The sequence below is a fragment of the Polyodon spathula genome, chromosome 3 (assembly GCF_017654505.1).
Source record: "Polyodon spathula isolate WHYD16114869_AA chromosome 3, ASM1765450v1, whole genome shotgun sequence".
Taxonomy (NCBI): Eukaryota; Metazoa; Chordata; class Actinopteri; order Acipenseriformes; family Polyodontidae; genus Polyodon; species Polyodon spathula.
The window spans coordinates 34,969,255-34,981,366 of NC_054536.1; the positions used below are offsets into that span (position 1 = coordinate 34,969,255).

Genomic DNA, 12,112 nt, shown 5'->3' on the forward strand with positions numbered 1-12,112 from the left:
ATATCTTCCTGCCATTCCAATGAGGATGACAGCCCGTTGCCATAGTGCTCCATTAGCTGTCGCTATGAATTCTTGTGTTTTTTCTGAAGTTAGCAACTGGTACAAGCCACGAACTAGAGGAACTGTACCTTCAGTTGTTTAAATTCATTTTTTGTTTGATCCATAATCCAACCATAGTCAGATAGCTAAGCTTTTTAAAAATGTATTCTGCATTAGCATTTTGTGCCATTTGCTTGAAGGTTTTGAGAAAAAACTAAACAGTATATTCCCCACGTTAATGATTCTGTGTTTATAAAGGTAGCCTATTGTAAATATTAGTAAAATATGGTGACGGGAAAAGTGAAGCCAGCTTCAGTTCAATACATTTGTAGAGGCATAAGTACATAAGTAAATGCCAAAGTGTAGGGTGTTGTGTATTTTTGCTTAGGATTCATATAACAATGTATTTGTGTAGAAAATGCTGCTTTTTGACTTTTTTTTTTTTAAATTATGAGCTTCTGTGCTAATTGCGTTTTGATTAAAATATAAGTAAAATTAATTCTAACAGCAGCAACTCTAGTCAGATTCACAAACAGCAGGATGCTGTAGCATAATAAACAAGTCTTGTATTTGTTATGATCCTGATAAGAACATAATGATTAAGCAAGACTTGAGACATACATTCATGTTTAAAGCTAGAGATAATACAAGAATGAGTAATGAAAAAGTGTTTTGTTTCAAACAGTAATGTTACAATAAGGTAAAACGTAAAATAAAAGCGGTATGTCAATGTGCTTAACCTATTTATTGTACACTGAAAGAGCTGAAAGATGCTCTATTTGATAAATGTATTATAATAACCAGTTCCTCCCACCCCACTGAGCGCTTTCACGCACAATGACAATTTCACTCTTTGGAGGAACACAGCTGTCCTCATGAGACTGCACAGAGGAATTCAGCACTTGGCAGACGGGAAGGAGCGGTACAGAGAGGCAGCGAGTTCCCTATTCCAGCCAATTGCATTGCTGCTGGGCGATCCCGCCAGCCCAGCAACCAGCAGCCTGGATTCAAAAGGCCTTGTCTTTCACTGCTACACCATGAGACCATTTTGTTCAGTTGTAATAGCATATGTTCTACACAGTTTAAAATAAGCTAAACTCGTGTAACATACAGAATGCTGAGGCGCTGTGTTGCATTTATGGATGAACTGAAAAAACATAAAGTTACCTTTTCATAAGATGCACAAATAATGATAATAAACATTGTAATACAGTGTAGATTATATTTCCTACCGCTTTGGTTTCGTGTAGTAAAAATAAGGAAATTAAAATAAGGGGACAATAGCAATTGAACCATATTTAAGTTAGCTACAGTAAATATATATTTTTTTAAACTGAAAGAAAATTCTCTTTAGTGCCAGCTAATGGCAGATCTGCACAACCCATTCTCAAGGCATTACTAAAATGTAATGGAACTATCAATAATAACAATATGCACAATTAAACTATTAGTTTAGAGAGAAGGCAATGACCCTTAATGTTTTTGATACACATTATTAATGTTCTCAGTTATACAGGGATCATAATAAATAGAAAAATGCAGAATTAATGTATTTCCCATTGGAATCATCTGAGCATAAATCAAACAATAAACCATTTGAATTGCCTGAAGCCTTATCAATCCCTGACCAAGTTGAATCTCAAACATTTCCTGAGACACTTGTATCTTCTGAAATGTTGGTTCACTAAATGGCAAGGTATCTTGAACCCTTTGGAGTGCTTCATAATAAGTGAAAAGTGCCTGGTGTATTATCCTGATAATTAATTAGTTGCACATTGACACATTTTAAGTCAGAGAGAGGCTCATATTTAATTTTGGAGCATCTCACAGCCATTGTTTTGAGCCCCATGACAGCAGCTAATTTTCTGGTGCACCCACAACTTAAGGAGTCACCCTACACCCCTGCTGGTTGCCAACATGAATTTCCAATGCTTCTAGGCTTACTTGAAATTGAGTGTCATCAAGGCAAACTGTTCACAAAGGATTGTTATTGAAGTGCAAATGCTGTAACAGGGTGTTAGTTACCAGTCTGGAATTTCTCTTCATATCTTTCATCTGAGGGGTCAGCTTGTCTAGTTCCACTTGATGGACTTCCAGATATTCACTGAGAAAGAATGGCATACATTTAACACATTTGGTGAATACACATAGAATGTATACAATAGAATATAGAAAGATGAATCTGAAAAGCTGTCCACAAGGTAGACAGGACCTCAGTTTTTTCAAGATTTGTAATGGACAATGAACAATATCTGTTCTTGTCTTGGCATGCATTTAAGTGTTAGTCACAGTGACACAGCTGACATACAAAAAAAATCAAAAACTAAACTCAAAGCAAACAATATATTATTGTTCTTTTTTCTTCCAAGAACATTGCTGTACCCCTCACGTAACTACAGGAGAAACATATGTGTTGAAATCAAGTTTTCACTGAGCCTAAATCTGGATATGGCAGTCACAATGAAAGGTATCACATTTGGCTAGATGGGTAATATTTAAAATATTTTACTATACAAATTAAGTTAAAATATAGTTCCATACTACTTATGCTATCTGATTAACTTTGGAAGCATTTGCTGTTTTATGAATACAAATAAAATGTTTTAGTTATCTATCTTTTATATTCCATTTTCAATTGACAGCCCTGGAGAAAAAACACACAGATTGACACATAATAAAAAGGCTGATTAAATTGCTTGTATGTGAGTTATCAAACTATGTCGACACAGTTGATGGTCTTATTATTAACACTCCAACATCAATATTTACTTGTAAAAAGAACCGCATCATATTTTAAGATGTCAACCCCAATAATCCATTACCATGTATGCATGTACCTGTACTATAAACCATTCTAGATATTTTACAAATTAGTCAAAAATATAAATTAATTAATTTTTCTCTTTCATAATTGGCTTGTACAGCAAAACATTCTAATGATGCTGTTGGTTGTTATTTAGTGTGCAATGAACCAGATCACAAATGTGGTTATGTGATTTCATCAAGAAAGGGATTAATTCGCCTGGTTTATATTTCCACAACAACATAATGATTACAATGCAAAGAAAGCAACAGGTATATCAACGCTCATGGTCAGCCTTACATCAGTCCATGTTTTAATGCCTCGTACACTTCCTCGACTCGTTTAGGCTGGGACTCCTTCCATGTGCTGCTGGCTTTGTGTCCCGACGTGTGGATCTTCTTTGGCTTGGATTGTGGCTTCTTAGAAGCAACTGAATTGCCAATAAAGGAGTTACACCTGTTAACATTAAAAATACAAAGCAACTTAAGGAATGTATGGAACCCCTAAAGGGACACTGTAAAAAAAAAAATACCATTTCATGTTCACCAGATACTATCTCAAGCTTACCAGATAATGTCTCCTCCTGCTCACCAGATACTACCTCGAGCTCACAAGATACTATCTCAAGCTCAGCAGGTGTCTCCTGATCACCATATACCATCTCATTTGCACCAGATACCATCTCATTCGCACTAAATACCATTTCATGCTCACTAGATACCATCTCATGCTCACCAGATACCATCTCATTTGCACCAGATACCATCTCATTCGCACTAAACACCATTTCATGCTCACTAGATACCATCTCATGCTCACCAGATACCATCTCATTCGCACTAGATACCATCTCATTCACACTAGATACCATCTCATTCTCACCAGATACCATCTCATGCTCACCAGATACCATCTCATGCTCACCAGATACCATCTCACCAGATACCATCTCATGCTCACCAGATACCATCTCATGCTCACCAGATACCATTTCATGCTCACCAGATACCATCTCATGGGCACCAGATATCATCTCATGCTCACCAGATACCATCTCATGCTCACCAGATACCATCTCATTCTCACCAGATACCATCTCATGCTCACCAGATACCATCTCATGCTCACCAGATACCATCTCATGCTCACCAGATACCATCTCATGCTCACCAGATACCATCTCATGGCACCAGATATCATCTCATGCTCACCAGATACCATCTCATGCTCACCAGATACCATCTCATGCTCACCAGATACCATCTCATGCTCACCAGATACCATCTCATTCACACTAGATACCATCTCATGCTCACCAGATACCATCTCATGCTCACCAGATACCATCTCATTCTCACCAGATAACATCTCATGCTCACCAGAAACCATCTCATGGGCACCAGATACTATCTCGAGTTCACCAGATACTGTCTCGTGCGCACAGGTTAATATCTTGTGTTCACGAGTTAATATCTTGCTGACTGCAGAAGACACCTGGTGTTCTCGGTGGATAGATTAGGAGACAGTCATTGTATTTTCCTCATTGCATAACAACTATGCAAAACTGGTGAGCTTTTAGACACATGCTATTTTAATATAAATACATTATTTATTGCATCCAGTTGTATTATCTTACAGTCTGGAACATTTCACTCCGTTACAAAAGCAAATGTGGAAGGAGTAATTTGAGTCATGATTCAGGATTTGCGACTTAATTATCTCGATTTATCATGAAGATAAATATGCTCATATATGCCCTATGCAGTAGGCTATGTCGTATAACATTTCATAACTCCTGAAGACTAACTCGCAAGAGAAAGCTATTTTACCCCATGAAAGTCTCCATGAAAGGAGTAAATTGAGTCATGTGTGTCTCAGTGATTTGCGGGTTATTATTGGGACCAACACATTGATGATCGAGCCCCATCCTGCTTTTGTTCTCAGAAAGTGGGTGCAACTGCAACCCAAAATGATGGCTCATCTACCAAAATAACAGTATTGCAAACATTGAGAGAGAAATTACAAAAGAAGAGAAAATCAAATGAGGCTACCACAATCTCACTAACTTGTGCTCACGAGATACCAACCTTCTATTTTGAATTCACAACATGTTCTTTTAGGGAAAAATATAGAATAAATAAAAACACAGTATAGAATGTTTTTGGGCTCCTAGCTGCTGTCAGTTCTTAACCAGGGCCAAGTCTGCCATAATTACCAAAAAGATTGAAAAGCAGTTAAACTCTCAAAACCATAGCCCTGATGATATGCATATTCTTTCAACAGAGCTATGTATATGAAGATGTATTTCTTAGTCTACTCGCTCTGTCTCACTGTGATTGTGTTATGTGTGCTGTCTGCTTTCGGACCTGTAGTATTTGTCGCTCCTCGTCCAAATCTTTGTGACAGTTTGCGAGCAGGTTTTTTTTCTTAAACTGAAATACAGATTATCCTGAAAATGTTTGTAACAAAAGATAAATATTAAATGTTTCACTGAGGAATACGAAAGGCGTGCTCTGGCTAAGGAGCAAAATGTACTTATAATGTGACAAACCCACTGACGAGCATAACAGAAGTCATTTTTTGCTAAGTACAAATAACATGTTTTATCTATGAAAACGTATTCTCACATGTATTGTTTATGGTCTATTTTGCCAAAGATATAACAAAATGAAATATGTAGGATAGGCAGGTATAGCATTATAACTAAGAATACAGAATCAAACATACTAAATAAAAAAGTAAATGAACCAATAATTCAACACTTTATGAAAATAAAGATAAAATGAATGAACTAAAATGTGTAGTTTTAGAAGAAATAAAATTAGATAATGTACAATATAGAAGATTCAAAGAAAATAAATGGATATAGAGAGTCAATACCATGATGCCTAATATAAAGGAATTGTAGATCGTTACATCTTTAACTATGTAGTAAATTACATCACAGGTATATAGATAAAGATAATTGAGTGTATTTACCATGGCAACAAATGTCTAGAATTACCTCCACTGTTTGATTTTAAACACACTTTCCCTTGATAATTGGTATGTTAAATATTGGCTGTTTTGAGCAAAAACTTATACATAAGAGACTTGGGATTCCAACGGTCAAAGAAAAGGACTCGATACCAAGATGTGAGCTGAAAGGGCAACCTTCTAGAGCAAAGAATCCTTACCTTGTACAATTTAATTTCTAAGAAAGGGCATTTTATATTTAAGAGCTTTTTTTGATTACCGAAAGATTATTTGTGGCTGCTTGATGAATTAATGGCCAGTGGATTCAATCTCAATGGCCTTCAGTTGTTTGTTTTTACCTGGACCTTCTCTCCTGTAAAGTGCTGAAACCAGCAAAAGACTGGCTCCTTATTATCCCATTGGGCCCTCCTGGGGAGTGCAATCCTACCGACATGATGTCTGGGAATCTGGAGGACACTCCTGCAATGATAAAACACAGAAAAGTGTTAGAAAGCACTAATGCTGCACACACTTCTACCTTGGCTTATGGATTTATTTGGTCTTTGCCTTTCATACAAAGCTACAGTGATACAACACCCAATTAGCAGTATGATAATAATGCTTGTTTCACACTCGAAGCTTCTTGGGGTAAAAAATTCTTTGTTATGGATGGGTACAGTAGGTCTACTGGAATTTTTTTCTGAGCCCTGATCTTGGCCAGACAGTTGTAAACTATATTGTTTACTGTCAATTAAAAGTTTACAACAATAATATTTCACAGTACTATACATTAGTAGTTTACTATGCTTTTTCCATTCATGTAGTGAATTCCCTGTGTTTTATCACTAACCATGATTTTACTATACTTGGTTGAGATTTACCATGCTTTGTGCTTTGCACTGCTTCCGTTATATGTTTTACCAACGGCAGTGTGGCGGGTTACACCCCACCCCTGTGCATATTTTGTATTGTTTTATTATTATTTAAATGTATGTATTTGTGCACCGCTGTTTTAGGTTGTGTAGAATGTGCGTGAGCCCAACTGAATGATTGACAAGCAATCAAGCTCAGGTACGGCTACATAAAAGAGGCAGGAACCTCTCAGTCTCAGTTAGATGTTCAGGGAGTAAGAACGAGAGAGACGTGAGTAAAAAGAAATATAAACAATTGTTACTTGTGCTGGATACTTGTTTGTTCACTGTGTTTGGTATTGTCTGTTTTACTTTTGTAAAGTGTTTGTTTTATGTTTAAACCTTTTATTTATAAATAAACGCATATCGGCACTTCAACTCGCAGTACTGAGCCTGTGTATTTCTTCCTGGTCTGACGTCACCACCAAGCTATCCGTGACAGGCAGTAATAGAAGTATCCAACATGTGGCAAAGCTCAAGCCCACTAAGTCACAGCTTCTGCTCTGCCTGGTCAATGAATACATAGAGAAGACAGTAGTGCTGCCAATACAGCTCCTTCCATGAGAACTTAAATCCATCACAAAACAATGAGATAAATAAAGACTGATTTCTACAATGACAGATATTATTATTATTTGTTTATTAAGCAGATGCCTTTATCCAAGGCGACCTACAGAGACTATGGAGTCAGCTGCAGATTCACTTACATCAACGTCTCACCCAAAGAGACAGAGCACAAGGAGGTTATGTGACTTGCTCAAGGTCACACAATGAGTGAGCTGGGATTTGAAGTGGGGACCTTCTGGTTATAAGCCCTTTTCTTTAACCACTGGACCACACATATAGATAAGAGTCATGCTGACATACAAACTTATGAAGGCTGCTTGATTAACTAATTAAAAACAGGTTTACAGAAACAAAAAATGTGTTTATGTACATAAATAAAAAACAAAAAAACTTGTGGTGTGTTTTTAAAATACTGTTGTTTTTTGAAGGAAGGCATGTCACCTCAGAAACCAATCTTTGCTATAAAAACCAAGACTCCTACACATTAACTACAGCTGGTGTTGCATGATTATTTAGTTTTGTAGATAGCTTTACTCAAAGCAATGCTTTCTCTAGCATTCACCCACCGTTTCATTTCCTTTAAATTTGAATTGTTTTGGGAATATAAAATGTGCGAGGAGCACCAACCCAGAAAATGTGATTTCTGAAAAATATCAGCCTTTGCTATACGGGTGAAAACTCAAGTGCAAAGGTTGAAAAGATGACATAGAGTGTGAAGAGTTCAGAGACCTCTTCATTCAGTGTCTTTCTTTTTTTAATGTGACCATTTATTCAACATTTCACATTATTTCCATTTGACTCTTAAAGTTATTTATGGTTACGCTGTTTTATAAGCAAGGTTATAAAAACTACTGAAGCTATAAAAATAAAAAAATAGCCTTTTCAATAAATAAATAAATAATGAAGCCCTTTGAAAAGCACAAACTTTTTTTTTCATCGTTTACTCTTTATGATTGGTCATCGACTAGCTGATTGCTTTAAGCCTAGACTTTTCTGTCCCTTAGCAATAAGATGCAATCACTTATACACTAACCTAAAGTAACATCTATCATGGGTATCTACCAAGGAAAAGAAAAGTTTATGGAGAATTTCTCTGGCTAAAAGAAAACTACATGGAAACCCGGCCAATGTGAGGCTTCTCCCCGCAGAGAATGCAGTTCTTGTTCATTGGTCTAGACATGATGAGCCAGCTGGACCCAGCTGGCTAACAGGAGTTTCAGTCAACTTGGCCCAAAACCAGGTCGGTCTAAGCACTGTCGGACCCAATTTAAATCATACATAAGTCATCTTGGACCTAAGTCAACAGATATAAATCAGCTCAGATTACACCCCAGACCAAATATAACCGCATTTGGCAGGTCCTAATTTCAAACCCTCCAAAAGACAATTTAATAACTACCACAAAAGTTATTCAACCCCTTGTACTTAATGTATAAACTGGGGCTGTGCTACCAACAGGAAATGTCTTTAAAATTTCACTAACACAAATATAAACTACAAAAATAAATATTACTTAGTACATGGAAAATGAAGATGCTAATCTAGTAAATAACCAAGCAAACAATTTGTCAACACATACCTGTGATTTGATATGTAGGACATTTTAAAGACCAGGGTTGGAGATGCCTGCAGTAAACAGTAGGAGGGGTAGATCAAGAGATCTACAAGTGCAGTCTAAACAGTTGGGTCTTGAGGAGGCAGGGGAAGGCAGTGAGAGACAGAGCTGTCCTTATCTTCTCCAGTAGCCGTTTCCACTATTATCAGTAGTTTTGAATTATGCAGTGCAACACAGAATATACAGTTGAGTCCCTCGGGAGGGGGATCAGAATACCTCCTGGGTATCCCTGCCTGCCGGTTGTGTCAGGAAGGGCATCCGACGTAAAACCATCTTGCCAAAACCATGGTTGCAAAGAACACAAATCACATATCGGATCAGTCGGGGCCCAGCTTAACAAAGGCTGCCATTAGTGCTGTGTCCCAGCAGGGTACTAATGGAAATTATGCTACTGTGGGGAAAACTGTAGAGTGTTGTCTACAGAAAAGAAACAAGGTGAAGGGGCCTGAAAGGAATGTTAAGTCAATGAGAGTGGGGAGTTGGAATGTTGGTACCATGACAGGGAGAGGGAGAGAATTGGTTGAAACTATGGCAAGGAGAAAAGTGGAGATCTTGTGTGTGCAAGAAACCAAGTGGAAAGGAAACAGCTCAAGACACCTAGGAGAGGGATACAAGATTCTATACGCTGGAAAGAGTACAAAAATGAATGGAGTGGGTGTGATAGTATGCAAAGACCTAGCAGACAAGATAGTGAGGGTGGTTAGACACTCAGACAGGATTATCAATGTACAGGTGGCCTTTGAGAGCGGGTTGTGGAATATCATCTCTGTATATGCACCACAGGTAGGAAGACCACAGGAGGAAAAGGATAGCTTCTTGGAAGATCTCGAAGAAGTGGTTAGCAGAATCCCAGGAAATGAAATGGTGGTAATTGGAGGAGACTACAATGCACATTTAGGAGAGAAATGCCCAGATTATCCAGATGAACATGGTCAGAGAGGGCTAGGAGAGAGAAATGAAGAAGGCGGAAGGCTACTAGAAACACTCCAAGCTCTTGAATTGTTTGCAGTGAACACAGGGTTCACGAAGAATTATGAGCAAAAGGTGACATACAGGAGTGGAGGCCATGATACCCAAATAGACTACATATTAGTGAGAAGAACTGATAGAGCGAAAGTCCAAGATGCTAAAGTCCTGCCCTATGAGGCTGTTACCAGACAACACAGGCTACTAGTGATGGACATCACAATATTGAAGGAGCGAAGAATAAAGCAGAGAAAACGCCCAGCACGAACAAAAGTGTGGAAACTGAGAGAAAACAAAGTAGATTTCAACAGGCTGGTGAGAGAAATGAAAAACAACACAGAAAACAGAGGAGCCTTCAGTTGAAGAAAAGTGGACTGAGATGAGCCACATCCTAGAAGAGGCTGCTACCAGGGTTTGTGGAAAGACAAGAGGAGGCAGACCGAGGGAAAATGAAGAGTGGTGGTGGGATTTGGAAGTTCAGAAAACACTGAAGGAAAAGAAAAAAACATACAAAGCACTGAAAGATGGCACTGGAGAACTACAAGAATATAAGAGACTAAAGAAGGTAGCAAGAAGAAGTGTAGCAAGAGCAAAGGTAAGAGCCTGGAAAGAATGGTATGAGAAATTTGAAACAAAGGAAGGAGAGGACCAAATCTACAAGATTGCTAAACATAGAGCGAGACAGAAAAAAGATATTATCCGGGTGGCAGTACTCAAGGATGGAGAAGGCAGAGTCTTGATTAAAGAAGAGCAGATCAAGCAAAGATGGCTGGAGTATTTCAAAAACCTGTTAAATGTAGAAAATGAGAGGGAGAACCTAATGGAGGCAGAAGTAGTGTGTGGACCAATCCAAGAAATCTCAGTAAAGGAAGTGACAGAAGCTATCAAAGAGATGAAAGTGGGCAAAGCAACTGGACCATCAGGAATAGCAGCAGAACACTTTAAAAACCTCGATGAAGAGGGGATTCAGTGGCTGATGAGATTGCTAAACAATATTGCAAAGGAAGAGAGAATTCCAGAAGAATGGACAAAAAGCAGTATGGTTACCATCTACAAGGAGAAAGGAGACCCAATGGAGTGCAAAAACTATAGAGGAATAAAACTTCTGGAACATGGATTGAAAATCCTGGAAAAAATTGGACAAGAGACTCAGGAAGATAGTCAAGATCCACAACTCACAATTTGGATTCTCAGCGGGGAAAAGCACAACAGATGCCATTTTTGTGATGAGACAGTTACAGGAGAAGACACTAGAGAAAGGGAAAAAGATGTATGTGGCCTTTCTGGACTTGGAGAAGGCATATGACCATGTGCCCAGAGAGGTGGTGTATTGGTGCTTGAGGAAGAAAGGAGTACCAGAAAGCATGGTGAAGTTAGTTCAAGCAACCTATAGAGATGCAACTACAAAGGTGATCACACAACGGGGAGGGACAAAAGAGTTTGAAATCACAGTTGGAGTACACCAAGGATCAGCACTAAGTCCTTTCCTTTTTATAAACATTATTGACACACTGATAGAGGAGGCAAGAACAGAAGTTCCTTGGGAACTCATCTTTGCTGATGATGTGGCACTGATGGCAGATTCAGAAGTAGAACTACAGGAGAAAGTGTTCAAATGGCAGAGGAGTCTGGAAAAGGGTGGACTGAAAATGAATGCAGAAAAATCTGAAATAATGGTAATGGAGAGAAGAGGAGATACTATGACCACTGTTGAGGAGACAAATGGAAGAAAACTGAAACAGGTTGATGGCTTTAAATACCTTGGATCAGAAGTGGTAAAGGGAGGAGAAACACTGGAGGCAGTAAAACAAAGAGTGAAAGCTGGATGGAACAAGTGGAGAGAAATAACTGGAATAATCTGTGACAGGAAAATTCCCAGAAAGTTAAAGTGCAAAATGTACAAGACTGTGATTAGACCTGTACTACTATATGGAGCTGAATGCTGGGCAGTTGGAAAGAGGGAAGAGAACCTGATGAGAAGAACTGAAATGAGTATGTTGAGATGGATTCTGCAGATTTCAATGAAGGATAAGATCAGAAATGAAGAAATCCGTAGACGATGTAGGGTGGTGGATGTGGTTGAGAAGATGCGAGAAGCGAGGTTACGGTGGTATGGACATATCATAAGGAGGGACGTTGAGGAAGTAACAAAGAGGGTAATGGAATTTGAGGTGGAAGGTAACAGGGGAAGAGGCAGGCATAGAAAGAGATGGATAGATTGTGTGAGAAAAGATATGGAGGTATGTGAAGTGAATG

At 38.3% G+C, this 12,112-nt stretch overlaps 1 protein-coding gene across 5 annotated transcripts in view; it reads right to left on the reverse strand.

Annotated features, from left to right (window-relative positions):
• ripor2 (RHO family interacting cell polarization regulator 2) overlaps positions 1 to 12,112 on the reverse strand; it is a 116,938-nt gene that overhangs the window by 41,733 nt on the left and 63,093 nt on the right. For all 5 annotated transcript variants that reach the window (XM_041245134.1, XM_041245137.1, XM_041245135.1 and 2 more), the window contains exons 2-4: positions 6,157 to 6,277; positions 3,143 to 3,298; positions 2,065 to 2,143 (exon numbers count right to left, since the gene is read on the reverse strand). In XM_041245134.1, coding sequence (XP_041101068.1) covers positions 2,065 to 2,143; positions 3,143 to 3,298; positions 6,157 to 6,277 — 356 coding nt within the window. The remainder of the gene's footprint in view (positions 1 to 2,064; positions 2,144 to 3,142; positions 3,299 to 6,156; positions 6,278 to 12,112) is intronic.